This window comes from Ictalurus furcatus, chromosome 15 (assembly GCF_023375685.1).
Source record: "Ictalurus furcatus strain D&B chromosome 15, Billie_1.0, whole genome shotgun sequence".
Classification (NCBI taxonomy): Eukaryota; Metazoa; Chordata; class Actinopteri; order Siluriformes; family Ictaluridae; genus Ictalurus; species Ictalurus furcatus.
The window spans coordinates 11,835,196-11,852,981 of record NC_071269.1 but is presented as its reverse complement, the minus strand read 5'-3'; the positions used below and the strand labels follow the sequence as shown (position 1 = coordinate 11,852,981).

The window sequence follows — 17,786 nt, the reverse complement described above, 5'->3', positions numbered from 1 at the left end:
AATAATGACTGAAAGTGGTGTCTCCCTAGCAAGGAAACACTAGATAGTGCTAGTAGTAGGAAAGCATGTGGGAATGACCAAGCTTAACTTCTAGAACTATTTATTATATGCTAATCATGAACATTGTGCGGTGTATTGTTTTTGTTTTGTACATATTTTTAGCAGCACAGTGGTCGGTTAAGATTGCGGTTTGTGTGCACTCCAATGCTACTTTCCCTTTCATCTAGTTTAAAAAGCTACACTGAACAATAGAGCATGACACTGCAAAACCCATAAGCAGCAAGACTGATTAATAAAATAAATTAAAATAAGCTTTACTGTCCTCTCATTTAACTATCTACTATCATGTGGTGCGACCATTTAAGGTCATGAGTTTTGCCAGTGATGCTCAGCAAAATTGGAAATATGTTAAGGGACTTTTATTATACAAACATGAAACCACTGACAATGGGTATGTCTAAACCAACTAGTTCAGTAGGTAGTGAATCAGTATACTGTGTACATGAGTTTGGGCACGGGTAAGGACCCTGGCTCTCTACATATTGGGACACGGATAACTGAATTTCCGGTGACATGACTACGTACTCATGTTGTAAAACATCACCAAAAATTTAAAACTTTAAAAGTTTTAAATGTTATATAAATTTGTTAGCTTAATCAGATGTATTTCTGTCATAATATGTCAAGCAGAATTATAGGCAAGCTAGTAGGTAAAAAAATCATTACACACTTAAAAGTTGTTAGAAACTCAAACAAACTGTATATAAGGTATAAACATTAAAAAAAAAAAAAATCGCTAACATAAGTAATCATTTGAGAGCTCCAACAACAGTTGTTGAATAGAAGTTGGCTGAGAGTTCGTCCCCCACCTTTTTCGAGCTGAGAGGCTTCAGAAACCATGACGTCATTTCCAGTAGGGGAACATAGTGAGCAGCCTTGGTTTTTGCGGTGCATTGTGGGATTTTTTACAGAGTGAACGATCCAGTGCACTGGAAAGATTTTGCGATTGAGACAGCCCTTAAAATGGCTGACTCCCTGATCAGTACCCTAACTACTGAACTAGGGAGCTGACTGAGACATACCCAATGTACTTTTCAATTCGTCCACATGGAAGAAAAGAATATTCTAAAAATAAAAACAAATGTGAGAATTACATAAAAATGCACACTACCAACCAGAACGACCAGTTACCTTACTAGGTGTAGATCATGATAGTAGTACAGTGACTCTGCTAATTCTCATTCCTTTCAATATTAAAAAAACCCTAGAAACTATCAGAAATATTCACCATCACTACACATAAACTACTACTCTTAATATATTTATTCATTCATTATGTCATTCATCTTCAGTAATCACTTTATCCTGGTCATGGTCACAGTGGATCGAGAGCCTAACCCAGAGAATATTGGGTGCAAGGAGGGAATACACCCTCAGCGGGATGCCACTGAGATACGATGGGATGGGACACACATTCACACATTGGGACAACTTAGAGTAATCAATCCACTTACGGAAGAACCGGAGAACTCTCAGGAAACCCACATGGACCTACTGCGCCACTATACAACCCATGCTTAAAACAATATATACAAAACGGTAAAAAGTCCAGCTGGATGTTATTTTGCTCAAAATCATTCACACAGATGCTAAATGTGCAGGAAACAAGTTTCTTTAATTTTTGTGGTTGGGGTAAAAGGGAAGCTGGCGCAATCAGCATACCTCTACCAAATATAATACCGCTCTACTCAAACACAGCCGGGGGGAAAAAAACAGATCTCTTAATTGAAAGAAAGCCAATCAATTATATATATTTTCTTCTTTTTTACATTTGATAACAAAAAGAAGCTGATTATAAAAGTGAGTTCACAGGGGCTTTAACACTGACCTGGGTATTTTATCACAGATCTCAAAAATCTGTCTAAAGCTTGAACATGAGTCCTATTATATAATGTGCACCGAAGTGTATTAAGCAAAAATTATGTTTTTTTCCCCCTTGTGAGATTCAGTTCAGAATTACAATGTCTCCCTGTCCTCATTTATCTGATTGTGTTTTATTTGACCGTGCCTTGTATGTGTGTTGCATCCATATAAAATCTTACTCATTTGAATGTACACTCGTAAACAAACACTATATGTCTCCACTTTGCTGGTCATATATTATGCAAATCAGCTCATGCCATTTGACCACCAATTTCCTCCTTTCCAATTGTTTTATGGAAAAGATGGCTGCTGCAACAAAAATCACCATCACGGACATTATTAAAATTTTTTCTTATTTTTCTCATTATTATGACAGAATGTAAAAAGGGTTTTATTTGTTAAATGTGGATCAGAGAGACAGATGCGTTTACATGCATGTAAACCCTAACCAATGGTAAAATCTGTTTAAATGCCTCTTGGGTCCACAAAATGACTATAATCCTGATATACATGACACATGAAATGATTTACAAGAAAAGTGTGGATGTGATCTGTATAGTATTATTCACTAGCTTGCACGTATTTTAATTGCTTACTTTTTTTGGACAGCAGGGTCTTTTTCTTCAGCGTGCTAAGTCTGTAGCTGCTGAAGTCACAGTCGCAGTCATCAGGCTCTGTGTTAGGTTTAGCACTGGTGCTAATAGGGCGTTGGTAAAACTGGGGCTTCGCGCTGGACACGGGTTTCCTCACTGCAGAAAGACTGGCCATGCCTTTGCACTTATATAGCCTCAGCTTCCCAGTGGAGTCCTCCACACACTGCCACTTCTACAGACAGAGAGAGAGAGAGAAGGGAAAAAAGGATTTGGGCGGGGAGGCTGTGAGAGACAGGACATTCAAGGAAAGCTGTGAGCACTTGGGACCCACGAGTACTTAGCTTGCTTAAACAAGAACATATAAGTAGGCCTTTCTCACTCGCTCTGTCTCACACACACATACACAGAGTACTATTTTAAGCAGACCCAGAGCACACACTGTTTTCTTGTCTACCTGCTGAAAGCATTTTGTCACAAATCCATGTTTATATCACACCTCTGACACCGCACAGGTGAAACGCAGCACTAGCATGCATCGTGCGAGCCTGGGTTTGTGCGTTTATGTGTTTGTACATTTGTACGAGTCGATTAAGTGGTGAGAATTGCCACCCTGCTCTCTGCCTGCTCTCTTTGTCATCAGTAATTACCATGCCATGCCAAGTCCTCCTTGTTAAAAGTCTCGTAAATGAAGAGCTCGAGTTGCGCTCTTTTCATCTTACACGCTGGTGCACGGGCCGTGTCAGGTCATTAAGAACGAGATGGTGCTATAAAATCTCGAGTATGATGCTCTGCACCAGCCAGCTGGAAACAAGAGGTGGAATAAAATGGGGATTGTTATACAGCGTCTTTGTTTTGGGATGGTCCCCTATGCCACAATAGATTCAGCGGCAAGATTAAAGGTGCAGTCAGACATCTAGCCGCAGACACATGTTGCCGTGTCACATACAGGGTCAACTGCAGAATTATTGGCACCCTTCATTTAACAAAAAAAAGCATGCAAAATGTAAGTCTGTAGCTGTGTTTACAACAATAATCCACTCTTAACCCGATTAAGACCATACTTTGATTAAGAAACTACCTTGTAAACAGCAATTTTTACTTACCTTAATCTAATTAAGGTCATACTCGAATTAAGCTTTAATCTAATTAAGACAGGTGGAGTATTCCTGTTTTAGTCTCATTATGGATGTGTATTACAGACATGTAAACACCTTAATCACATTATGAACGTCGTGTGAGAGTTTTCACCGCATTTTGCAACAGGACACGAACACACACGGCAGTTTTATGTTTTACGGCGAACAAGAGAGTTCAGCTGCGTTCCCAAAACACTACTTGCCTACTATAGGCCTGTAGTGGGGAAAAATACATGTATCTCGGCTACTATATAGACGGTAAGCACGCGGTTTGAGACGCAGCCCACGGCTTCAAGCAGTTGTCTATTAGCACGTATAGCATTATAAATAATTAACCGCACTTAAAGCGTTCGTAAAAAAATTAAATAAAATCACCCAAAATTGTATACGGTACCATAACAAAGACGAACTGTATGTTGATACGTGAAATTCTGGAGGGACGTCGGAGGCGTGGCGCGGTGACGTAATGACATGGGCTGTTAATCTAATTATGTTCTATAACATGTAAAACGGGAACATGACAGGAGTATTCTAAAAGCGACTCATGTAAACACCTTAGTCACATTATTATCTTAATCAGAGTAAGGTCAATAATTAGATTACTGCTGTCCATGTAAACGTAGTCAGTGACTACGTTTACATGGACAACAATAATCTAATTATTGACCTTATTCTGAATAGGATAATATTGTGATTAAGGTGTTTACATGCGTTGCATTTAGAATATTCCTTTCATGTTCTTGTTTTACATGTTATAATATAGAACATAGATCGATTAACCCCACGTCACGCCGTCCGACGTTCCCTCCAGAATTTCACCTATCAACATACAGTTCATTTTTGTCGTGGTACCGTATACAGTTTTGGGTGTTTCATTTTTAATTTTATGAAAGCTTCAAGTGCAGTTAATTATTTGTCATGCTATACGTGCAAACAGACGACTGCTTGAAGCCATGGGCTGCGTCCGAAATCACATACTTACCTACTATATATTAGCTGAAATACATGTATTTCGCCTACTATATAGTAGGTAAGTACGTGGTTTCGGATGCAGCCGTGCTCTCTTGTTTGCTGACAAACGGTTGAGCACTGCCGTGTGTGTACGTGTCCTGTCATAGAATGTGGCGAAAACTCCCACACGACGTTAACAGTGTGATTAAGGTGTTTACATGGCTATAATGCACTTCGATAATGCGACTATAGTAGGAATACTCCACATGTCTTAATTCGAGTATGACTTTAGTCAGATTAAGGTCATCAATAATCGCTGTTTACATGGTAGTTTCTTAATCAGAGTATTGTCTTAATCGGGTTAATATCGGAATATTGTTGTCCATGTAAACGTACTGACTGACACATGAAGGTGATATTTTGAGAATATGGGGATGCTAAATAGCTTTATCCATCAGCATTCATTCATTTATCATTAGTAACCACTTTGTCCTGATTATAGGTGGAGTGAATCCAGTGCCTATGCAGCTATGCAGTCCAGGGTTTGATCCTGAGCTCAGGTTACACTCTGTGGAGTTTTGTGTGTGATCCCTGTGTTCTTGTGGGATTCCTCTGGCACTTTTCCTCCCACCTCCCATCAGTAATGTAGTGTGTGTGATGCCCTGCGATAAACTGGCATCCCATGCAGTGTGTTTTCGGAGGTTTTGCCTTGCGTCTAATCATCCTGTGATAGATGCCAGAACCTCAGTGAAGATAAAGAAGTTCAAACGTTTTTGAGTAATGGATTCCCCCCGGAAAATCATTGTTATCAAAGTTATCAAAGTTAGTTTCAATTGCTTCATCATTCATTTAAGAATGAAACCCTATAATTAGGTTGAACTATTGTGTGCAGTGTACTTTATACAACAATCTTTGCTCATTCTCTTGGAAGGTGCCAGTAATTCTGGAGTACAGCAAGTAAAATTCTACAGCTGTAATGACTCAGTTTTACTACTACTGTTATTAGGAATTTTATTCACTGAAAATGATCAATTAGATTTTAAATCTATTTCCAATGATATAAAGAACATAACCTTGACCATAATTATAAATGATGGTTGTAAATTATCATTCCAGTTGTTTAACATTATTTGTCATCACCTAATTATTTCAATAGTTGGTGCAGATTACATGTCATGTTTGTGGGAAGAATGACATATGATATATGAATCAATAATGTAATCATACAAGGGATAAAATAATAAAGAGAAGAGAAAATAGAGAAAGGAGAAGAAGAATCAAAAAGATATTAAATGAAGAATGAATAACTGCACTGTGTTCATTTTCCAGTCAACAGAATAATAAGTTTAAATATTAAATTAAATGTAAAATGTCTATGAGAAATCATAATGAGAAAACACTAGATTCAAATTCTTAGTCTGACTTGGGGTTACAGGAATTTAAAATATCATCAATATTATTCTGGTATCATCAGATCATTCCTCTGTATTGATTTGGTATTTTTAGATCTGCATGTTTGACGCAAATCTAAAAATAACAGCAATTAACAGCATAACAGCATGTTTAATGCAGTTCAAGCGGAAATATTAATAACAGATTTAGGTTTTATAATAATAATCTGGGACATTTATTTACAATATAAAGAAAATGGTCAGCGAAGGACCCTTTTAATAAAACTTGACGGAGGACTAAAGACATTTGCTATGTCGAACATGGCACCCTACTCACAAGTTTGAGAATGACATTTTGACAGGAAATGGAAAGATAAAAAGCTGAAAGGATGAAGCGAAGGCTGGATGAGGAAGAGAGAGTGATTTACTGGGTGGGAGATGGAAGCCTGTGGAGGACGAGAGCGGTCAGCTCCCTCACAGAGAAAAAGGAGAGCTGGATATGTCAGGTGTGTTTGATCTGACAGCTCAAAGCTCTCTACCACTGTGCCTTCATTAGCCAGTGTGTGCGTTTGTGTGTGTGTGTGTGTGTGTGTGTGTGTGTGTGTGTGTGTAAGAACAAAGATCTTACTGCAGGACATCCTATGAATAACTCCTGTCTTTTCAGTTTTGTGTAGATATGGCTTTTAACTATTGTACAAAAGCAGGTCGATACACAAATCTATGCGTCATTTTGTCTATTCATCTTGTATGTTTGTGTCAGTACATAAACATGCTACAAAACAAGAAGCTACACAAACAAGCTTGTTAGTATGCAAGTTTTTCTTATTTGTCATTGTGGTGCTGTCATGTATTAATGAATTACCAATGAATCTAATATTAATATTATCTAATATATTCCTTTTATTTGAACTTAACTGTTAACTATATGTGATTAATGTGATTATGTACAGTGGAGACAACATTGAAAATCTAGGATTTTCTTAATTTAAGTGAATTATTTTCATTTATTTAATTTTTTTATTCATTTGGAAATAAACAGAAGGTTTTAAAATTGCAAAATATTTAAAACAAAGAAAGTAAATCTTCAATATCTTGATTATGTAATATTCAAGATTCTGCACTATTTGTAGCTCGCTATTTAAATGTAAGCAGATTTGTGATATTGACCATTTTAACCACTTTGTACAAAGGGTCAGATTTTCCTCTGTTGTATTAAATTAAAAATGAATGCAAAGTAGAAGCATTTTCACTAGTGCTCTCAGACTTTTGGATCCCACTGTACACGATACAGAACAAAATGAGTAGCTATTTACTGTTCAGTAATTACATTACCACATTTACTGTGTATTGCACCGCATTTATAAAATTAAGTTGAACGTGTCCTTCTCTGTCATTTCACTGAATAAGATTCAGCTTTAATCAACAAAAGTTCACACATATTGAGTCACAGTAACTGTGAAAATATCTACGGCTACAAAAAAATATATAAATGAAGCAGTCTGATGTAAGTCTAAGGGGAACTGCAGCCGCAAGTGAGTTTGAGTGATAATGGTAACACTATGGAACCTATTTTATTTCCCTGAAAACTTGCCAGAAGTTTCCACATGACATCTAGTTAAAACTAGAGGAGTACAACAAAAAAATAACAACAAAAAAGTCACACAAGCAGGGGGTTTTTACTTTCATGTGAGTAAGTGGTCAGGTAGACAATGACCGTTGTAAAAAGCTCTATACAAATAAAACTGAATCAAATTGAGGTATGAAGCTTGTGTGCATGAGCAAGAGGTCAGATGTGACGCCCATGAGTGCAAGTGGGTGGTCAGATATGAAGGTCACAGAAAAACATGAATTGCTATGCAATGTTCATTCATTCTTCCTTATTAACTGCCTGGTCAGTGTTGCGGTGATTTCAGTTAGGCTGCTGGCTGTTTTATAGTTTGGGAAATAGAACAGATAGCAGAATTGCTATCTTTAATTTATCCCTCATATTTACTATACCAAACAGTAATTCTCACGTATTGTATATTATACTGCCCACTACTATGAGAACTACTACTGCACTCTACTAAGATAAAACAAAGGCAACTTGAGTAAACACAAAATACAGTTTTAAAACGACAATGCTATATATTGAAGAAAATAAGTTATCCAATACCAACTGGGCCTGTGTAAAAATGTATCATAGTTACTAATTCCCCAAATCTATGAAACTTCATTCATAATGGGGTTCAGCTGGATTAGGCACAACCAGGCCTGATTACTGCAAACCCTGGTCAATCAATTTTCCAACAGCATGAAGTTGGTTAAAAGGTCTTACCCAGTAACACACTATGCCGAAATTGAAAAAAAAAATCCAGAAATGATGAGGAAGAAGGTGATTGAAATATAGGACGGGTTACAAAGCTATTTCAAAAGCTGGTTACTCTGGGACTCCAAAGGACTACAGTGATAGCCATTATCTCCAAATGAAAAAACTCGGCACAGTAGTGAATCTTCCCAGAACTGGCCAACCTTCCAAAATTCCTCCAAGAGCACAGCAACAACTCATCTAGCAAGTCACAAAAGAGCTAAGGACAACATCATAGGATCTACAGGCCTGTCTTACATCATTAAAGGTCACTGTTCATGACTCCACTATCAGAAAGACACTGGGCAAAAATGGCATCCATGGAAGAGTGGCGAGGCGAAAAACACTGCTAACCCAGAATAACATTAAGGCTCGTCTGAATTTTGCCAAAACACACCTTGATGATCCTCAAACCTTTTGGGAAAATGTTCTGTGGACTGATGGGTCGAAAGTGGAACTGTTTGGAAGACAGGGGTCCCGTTACATCTGGCAAAAACCAAATACAGAATTACACAAAAAGAACATCATACCTACGGTCAAGCATGGTGGTGGAAGTGTGATGGTGTGGGGATTCATTGCTGCTTCAGGGCCTGGGCAACTTGTAATAATTGAGGAAAACATGAATTCTGCTCTCTACCAGAAAATAAGTTAAAACAACTGGATTATGTAGCAAGACAATGATCCAAAGCATAAGGAACAAGTCCTAGTCCTAGAATTAAGTGCAGTCCTAGAATTCCAGTTATCGGAAGCGTTTGTTTGCAGTTATTGCTGCTAAAGGTGGCACAACCAGATTTGAAGTTTAAGGGGGCAATTAGTTATTCATATTGGTAATAGGTATTGGATAACCTTTTTTTTGCTTCAATAAAAAAATTAACTGTATTGTGTGTTTACTCAGGTTGCCTTTGTTTTATGTTGCATTTCGTTTGAAGACCTAAAACTATTTAGTATGAGATATACATATAAACAGAAGAAATCACAGCACTGTAGAAATAAGCCAGTGCTATAACAGTTAAAATGAAATCTGTGCCTCATGTGTAAGTGGATTTGGATAAAAGTGTCTGTCAAACAAATAATTTAAAATGAACATGTTTAATAAAGACAAATACAGCATGGCATAATACTACAAGTAGCTCGGGGAGCAGAGCTATATAAAAATGGCCAGAGTATTTAATCAATATTTCACCTTATTCAGCTATAATTTATATTATGCAGCACAATATATCATTTGGACATTATGTTCAGTGCTCAAATGCACAGAGCTAAAAGTCAGATATACAGTAATGATACTGTAGTTCTTGGTCATATCCAGATTCCTGCCTGTTTCTAGAGCTACTAATAACACAGTCAAAATCACCAGACAGAAATACCAAGTTAGTAATGGTGTAGGGGACGGGCATGCAAGGCTTGCACAGCAGGGGCCCCCTGTGGTGTGAGGCCCCAGTGTAGAATGACAAAAAAAAAAGCCTTTAAATTGAATTACCATGCAGATATATGGTGAACATCAGAAAAATGTATAAATGTACAAAAACCACAGACAACCACATACATTTTTAGCCCATAGAGTTAATTCTCTGCCCCTCTGTCATAGGGCCTCCTGCCTGGTTCTTGTTGTGGGGCCAGTTTTACCAGTTTTTTCTGTATTCTGTATTTTTTACCCGAAGACTATCATTATTCATTATCTCCATTATTCATGTCTCCATATAAAGGCAGGCCTGTTCGCATGTGTACATGTGAGTCTGTACCTGTCCAATCTGTTCGCAGGGTGTCTGGTACTCAGCACGCTGACACAGGTCTTTGACTCGCTGGTACTTGGGAAGGTAGTTCTCTTCTTGTGCCACATCCTTCCCATCATGCACTACTTTATGAAGTAGTTTACTGCCAAAGGGAGAAGGACAAAAAATAATTCCCCTATTCAGGCCATTCAAAACCAAGAAGAACGGACTGATTCTGATTGTATCTGGTGCAGACTTAATTAGCCAACTTTAAATAGGGCCCAGTAAGAGCTAATCTGATGGCAGCTAGCAGCTCTTACTGAGAAATTCTGCTCAGTAACTGTGACACTGTGTCACTTTATTGTGCACAATAAACTTATTTTTATCTTCATAACACTTTTGTAATACTGAGCAATTGTGGGCCATGAATAATTGGGCCGTGTCCCAATCTGCATCCTACCCTACTAAACTGTATGTCACTACACCACTGGTGTCATTACTATTTAGGTATACGTGCATATTATTCGGTTTTGGGACAAAACCTTTTCTACCAGAGAGGGTGAAATTACAAAATTTTACACCATGCAGATTTACAGAAATTAAGCAAAAACAGGTTTAATGATAATTTTTTATTATGAACTGTAAAATGGGTCATTTTGACCACAACAGAATAATATCCTAGACATACTGTATCCACACAGATACACATGTATTGCTGACTCACCCTCTCTCCACCAGGAAGGAGTCCCTCCATACTTTCCCCTTCTTGTTGACCTGGAACCTGAGATTAGGAGAGAGCGCAGAAAATCGATTAGATCTCATGGAATCTGATCACCGCCACATATGACTCAGTTTCATCTAGCGTGCATGCCTGAATCTTCAAAACAATGACAACAGGTTTGGCCAGAGATTGGAAAAAAAGGGAGGGGGAGTGAGAGGGGGGGGGGGGGGGAGAAAAAGCACCTCCGGGGCAAATGGGCTCAAGAATTGAAACGGCATTTCAGATTGATGAAAAACAAGAATGATGGAATCAAGGAGCACAAGAAAAATAAACGGTATCCTGGGCTGCTTTTGACCTTCGTTGCTGTTATGAGGTATTGATCATTGCTGAGCTGCTCTGATCTTTTTCAGCAGAGATGGATGAATGAATTGCTGGGGGGAGGACAAAGAGAGTGTGCTAAAGGTGTGCAATCCTTATTATGTTCACTTTATCTTTGTCTTCTGACCTTAAACGTGAAGTCCTTGTGCATGTGTTACAAGAGAGAAGGGGTTGTTGATTCTACTAGTCAGAGCAGTCTTCTCCTATATCTTATTCATCTACAGATCTTCTACACATATAGATTGGGGATTTTGTCGGCATAATTCAATCTTTATTTGCTAACCAGTGAAAAGCCCACAAGCATGTTCGAGTGTAATTTATTTTCTCATATGAGAAGTCACGAGTGGCAATGGGGTGATGGGACAATGTTAGTGCACTAGCTTTTAATTAGTTAACAATTTAATTTCCTAAGAAATGTACTAATATCACTTGTTAGAATTTCTCTAAATATGGCGGCAGCCAGTTGTACTGCATTTAATTGTAACAGAGTAGATTATTAGAGAAATCTAACATGACCCCATGAAAATTTGCACAGTTGAAGCCAAAGGTTTACATACACCTAGATACACATAAAGATAGTCAAGCTCAAGGTTTTTCCCAACTCCACACAATTCATGTTACTATACATTTCTTTTGGCATGTTAATTACGACATCTACTTTGCTCCCATCAGAGGAAGTTTTAAAACAATAAATTATTTCAGCTGTAATTCACTACATTGGAATTTCAATGGCTCAAAAAACACCAAGTTGACTGTCTCTTTAAACAATCTGCAAAATTCCAGAAATGACTTTAATGACTTTAGAAGCTTTTGATTGGTCAATTGTCATACATAATTTGGAGTTAATTGAGTGCGCACCTCCAGCTGAATTTAGAGCCAGTGCCTTTCTGTCCTTGATACCATGGAAAAATCCAAGCAATTCAGTCAAGATCTCAGAAAAATATAGTCCAGTGTCTCCTTAGGCGCAATTTCCAAACAACTTAAGGTACCACAAACATCTATACTAACAACTGGATGCAAATATATGTAAAAATCTTGGGACCACACAGACACTGCAGTGTTCAGGAAGGAGGCACAAATTAACTCCCAGAGATGAACGAACTTCAGTTTGAAAGGCTTAACTGAACCTCCAAGGAAATGGTGGAATGGGAGCATCAGGTACGTACATCCACAAGTATGTACATCCACCTTTAAAAAGTCACCACTATATCCCCATGGCCTAAAAGGCTGTTGTGTAAGGAAGAAGCCCCAACTGCAAGACCAGCATAAAAACCAGACTGAAGTTTACAGGTGATCACCACGTGTGTTCTCTGGTCAGATCATACAAAATGGAACTGTTTGCCCATAATGATCAGTGTTATGCTTGGAGAAAAATGGGTGAGGCTTTTAATCTGAAGAACACTATCCCAACTGTGAAGCATGGAGGTGATAGCATCATGTTGTAGGGATGTTTTGATGGAAATGGGACTGGTGAACTTCAGAAAATAGATGGAATCATGAGGCAGGAGGATTATCTAGAAATACTGAAGTAAAATCAGAAGATATCAGCCATACAGTTAAAACTTGGCTGCAACCAGGACTTCCAGCAGGACACTGATCCTATGCATACCTCCGCAGATGTAACAAAATATCTTAAAGACAACAAATCTGTCTCTTAGCCATTATTTAAATTAATTAATTTTTGGAACATTCATTTTGGCTCCACAAGACCCTTATTCATTATGACATTATGAGACCCTTATTCATTATTACAGACACCCCCTTAGTTTAATACTTATATTTATCACAAATATAAACAACACAGTCACATAAACCCAGTCTCAAATGATCACTAATCACTCACATCTCATTTAGAAAGGCATATTAGTCATAAATTTTGTACTTTGCCTCATTATAGCATCAGACATGCAAACATGTCAGCTACTGCACCCATCTTTATTAAAATCTTCCAGATTTGTTTGAATGAACGACAGAAGTTTCTTTAAGAACTGCTTCTGAACACTGAATCCTGAATTAACATGTGCTGTACCTGTTCATATGTCTGTCAGTATCGAGCAGTTTGAGGATGGACTTGCCATCCATGTCTGGAGGAATATCGAGCCCGGCAATATCCAGAATGGTGGGGGCCAAGTCGATGTTCAGCACAATGTGGGGGTTGCTGGGAAAAGTGATAGACGTTAAAAAGGATTAAGACTTGAGCTTGGAGCATTAAGGGAGAGGGGAAAAAAAAGACAGTAAATAATACTGAAACAAACTGAACTAGAGCAGAATGGACAAAACAGTAATTTTTTTGTTACTTTTCTACACTGCCTAGTCTTAATGAGAAAGCGCTACTGAATGGAATTTATGATAAAAAATGATTTATAAATTGATTACAAGAAGCAAATCTCACAAACGTTACGTTATTATTCTATGTGCAAATCCCGGCCTTGTGTCCAGAGCTGGATCTGATACAGACTAATTGTCTCAGTGGGAGGATAAATCTTAACCTTCAAACTTTCTCCTCCTGCTTTAAACACACAACGATTCATCTCCTTCTTTCTCTTCTTCCTGAACCTTGTGATACTCAAGTCTGAGGTTATAAAGATACTCAAAGATTTGCTCACTGTCCCACAGGTCTCATGAGTTCCACATTTCTCCAATCTGAGCACACAGTAGCATAGCACTGCAAACACTACTGCTTTTAAACATTAAATAGAGACTGAGAGATGTCTCTCCTACATTATTATTAAATTAATATTTCTCTACACCCTCAAAAGAGAAAACAACAGACTTTTATATAATCTTTTAGTGACAGAACACCTGTTCCACACTGGTTGATTTCTAAAGTACATCTTCTTGGATGCGAGAAAAGGAATAAAGAGACATACACATTGTCACACCTTACACACATACACACACTTACATGGTTCCTCCTGCCACACTGGGACCTCGTACATAGAAAGGAACTCGTATGTCAAACTCATAAGGCATGGATTTGCCCTTGACCAGTCCAAACTGCCCGATGTGGTAGCCGTGATCAGAGGTGTAGATAATATATGTGTTGTCCAACTCGCCAGTGTCCATAAGCATATTGTAAATCTGCAGAAAATGAAAGAAATGGCATTATTTGGTGACACTGACAAATGTAATACAAACCACCTGGGCTTTACGTAGATCGCACAGTGCTTCATAGGCAATCAATAAAGCCGTCAAATTCTCAGTCGCTGCTGGAGTCATAGTCTTTCAGACAGGGACCCTATTAGCTCAGTTAAATTTTATGAACATAACCCATTTATACAAATATTAGGCTCAGTATTTAAACGTATACAATGATAATTTATTGGACCCTTTATGCTTTTTATTCCTGAACTTTCCACAGACAGAACACAATAGGCCCAATTTGGCATGACTTGTTTTTGAAGTTCAGATTATTCAATTCAAGTGACCAGGCTAATAACCTTAAGAACTCAATAAGAAATATAATAACGACAATAGGAAAGGGTTGTGATTTCCACTGTTTTAACTCAATTTTAAAAATCACAGACCACCTGCCTATGCTTTACGGTCCCCAGTGGGGCTCCAAACCTCAGTGGTCTATATAACTTTCCAAAATTGTCCAGTTCAACTGATCCACCAACAAAAAAAAAAAACCCATAAAGTCTCCTTCAGTTTATTTAATAAACTGTGGTTTCTTGACCCTTAATGTAGCTGCCCGGTGAAAGATTGAATAAACAACAAAATATTTTCTTCCTGAAAAAAAATTCCTAACTTGATTAGCTTCTCGGGATTCATAGCCACGTGTGGATGCTTATGTGCGTGTGTGTGTGTATGCATGCGTGTTTTCTCTTGCGTACCTTCTCTACGCTGTCATCCACAGACAGCAGTGTCTGCAGCCTCTTCCTCTGCAGCATGTTGGTGAACTCCATATGGATGGGTTTCATCGGCCCAGTGTAGCGCATGATCCAGTGCTTGTCCGGGTTTGGAGCATAGTTATAACTTGGAGTACTGAAAAGAAAATGGGACAACCATGACATTAATGAACATGAATGTGAAAATAAATTATTTTTACTAGAGGTGGAAATGCAGATGCAAATACATATAAAACATTATCTAAAGAACATGGCAAATTACTTTCAAAATAAATTATATTTTGTTCACGTCATTTTAAGAATAACAAGGACAAATAAATGTAGTACAAAATGGATGGTCTTTTTAAATATGTCACTTCAATCCATTGGTAATTCAGTCTCAGATCTGTAAAACCCGAACATGTAAAAAGGTATCAGGTGTCTATATCATCTAATTACTGAGGTGAAGATGAGATATATTGGATACATACAAACTACATTTAACAAGTGTGTTGATGCCAAATCAAAACAAGATCTGGATGAATAGGAGAGAAGAAGGGTTAATTATGAACAGGGCATTCAGTTGGTATGGGTTTCACGACCTGGCACTAAGTTCTGACCTGCCAGTTAATTTAGTTTCTGTGGTGTGGTGTAAGTTTCATCCAAATAATTTTCAGAGCAGACTGAATTGCTGTGTTCTCTGAATTTGTTTATTCATTTGCAGACACAGTGTACATGGTGCTCTTCTGCCTCCACAATTTACGTTGGTATTGCATCATACAGAAGCGTAGCGTAATTAATTTCTGACAACCAGAGGATACATGAGGCAGCCATATTATGTATGCATACTTTAAAGTATAATCCAGGCTTTAAAACTATTTTTTTCTACTAAAAAATCTTGCAGATCATGGCATTAAGTATACAGTAACAATGATGTAATTGTCCTTAGTTGTGTCACAGCTTTGTCCTGTAAGCCAGAGAAAATGATATAATCTCCCACTATCTTTGTCTTAAGTGTTATTGTATAATGCTTTTAACAACAGATATTGTCACAAAGCAGCTTTACACAAATCCACATGTAGATTACAGATTTAGATCCCTACTCATTTCCCCCTTGTTTATATATAAGTTCCGTGAAAGATCTTTTTTTCCCTACCTAACTTTTTCTTTATTCTTCACCCCCCTCCCTTGCACTTTCTATGGCCCTCATCTAATTTACGAGTCCATGTATAATCATTTTAATCCTTTCAGTCCTCTCTCTCTCTCTCTCTCTCTCTCTCTCTCTCTCTCTCTCTCTCTCTCTCTACTTGCTCCTGTAAACTCATCTCCCTGGTAAGAAGAAAATAAGAAAACCTGATTGTCTGGAAATAGCCCCCTCCCCGCTCTTTCACTTCAACTTTTTCTTCACTCCTTCCTCCTTTGCTGTACTGAAGGAAGGCCCCTGTTGTGAGAGGCGTGAGGGATCTGACCCAGCAAAAAAGAGCAGGCAGAAAATAAGTGTATGCTCGCTGGGAAAGCTGCAGGGATCCAGAGAGCTTTTTTCCTGAGCACTGCTCCAGTCCGAGAGCACAAAAATGTAATCCAATACACGATTGTTGAGAACTGGAGGCAAAGTAACCCCCCTATGTAGGGGCAAAGTGAAGGGGCAGAGGACCTCAGAGGAGAATTTCATGCTGGTGGGAGGTTATTAGAGCAGACAGTGGAGCAGACAGAAGGAGACCAGTGGAAGTTTCTCAGATTCTTCATGGAGAATTAGAACAAAATGTAGGAAGTGGATTTTCCAGGGCTAAGAAAGTGCTTTAGAGGTATGGCTTGTTACAATTCTTGCAGCTATTAGAGAACAAGGGGTTTGAGTGTGACTGGATAAAGATTACAGAATACAATCCAATGGATGTATACAGTGCATAGATACCCTAAAGATGTGCATTTCTCACTGGTGTGACTTGCAATGTCCAAAGAATTATTTGACTTTACACGTCTACACCTGTATACTGTAATGACTGAATCCCACTATCTGTTGTCACCAGAAGAGGATGGGTTTCCTTTTGAGTCTCTTTCCTCTTAAGAGTTCTTCCTCAGGGACTTTTTCCTGTCTCCTCTGGCTTGCTCATTAAGGATGTACATCAACATCCATATTTCTGTAAAGCTGCTTTGTGACATGCTACACAAATCAAATTGAATCCAGTTGAATAGGGGGATGAAAGCATCTGGTGTTTTGTCACTATTTGAAAAATGTGTTGGGAACAATTAGAAGAATGAAAAGTCCCACATCACAGCCGCAGAGACCAAGAAACTGCACTATAATAATGGTCAATAACGGTAAAGCAGATACAAACAAGCAAGTCAAACTAAAGCCGTCTGACTCCTATATGACCACACATTTGGAGACACACATATCTAATCTGTCACTGGGGGCTGTTAATGGATGTTCTAGTTGAACAGTAAAGTGAGGTAACAAATTGTAAGGACTTTTCAGTGGTCAATTAAACAACAACAGCACAAAATCCATGCACCCTACTTACACACACTCACACACACACACACACACACACACAAAGAACTGCTCTTTTGAAGCTACCATTAAAGCACTTCACTATCTATACTTCAAACAGAAAAAGGCATAGCAGCATTGCAATTCTTACTCATTAGTCTTACAAGTAGAAAATGACTGTTTTCAACATGATATTTTTCTGTATTATTTTCCAACAAAGATTCAGTTCTTTTTCTGTTGCTCTCTCCATCAATCTGTAGGTCATAGATACTGCATCATGCGAGGGAGTTCATATTTGTAAGTAATTATTCTT

The 17,786-nt window shown here is 38.1% G+C and overlaps 1 protein-coding gene across 6 annotated transcripts in view; it reads right to left on the bottom strand.

The window, feature by feature from the left end:
* Nucleotides 1-17,786, bottom strand: part of sulf2b (sulfatase 2b) — a 155,834-nt gene that overhangs the window by 10,430 nt on the left and 127,618 nt on the right. For all 6 annotated transcript variants that reach the window (XM_053644212.1, XM_053644210.1, XM_053644214.1 and 3 more), the window contains 6 exons: nt 14,989-15,139; nt 14,058-14,233; nt 13,182-13,310; nt 10,778-10,834; nt 10,084-10,216; nt 2,520-2,748 (listed from right to left, as the gene is read on the bottom strand). In XM_053644212.1, coding sequence (XP_053500187.1) covers nt 2,520-2,748; nt 10,084-10,216; nt 10,778-10,834; nt 13,182-13,310; nt 14,058-14,233; nt 14,989-15,139 — 875 coding nt within the window. The remainder of the gene's footprint in view (nt 1-2,519; nt 2,749-10,083; nt 10,217-10,777; nt 10,835-13,181; nt 13,311-14,057; nt 14,234-14,988; nt 15,140-17,786) is intronic.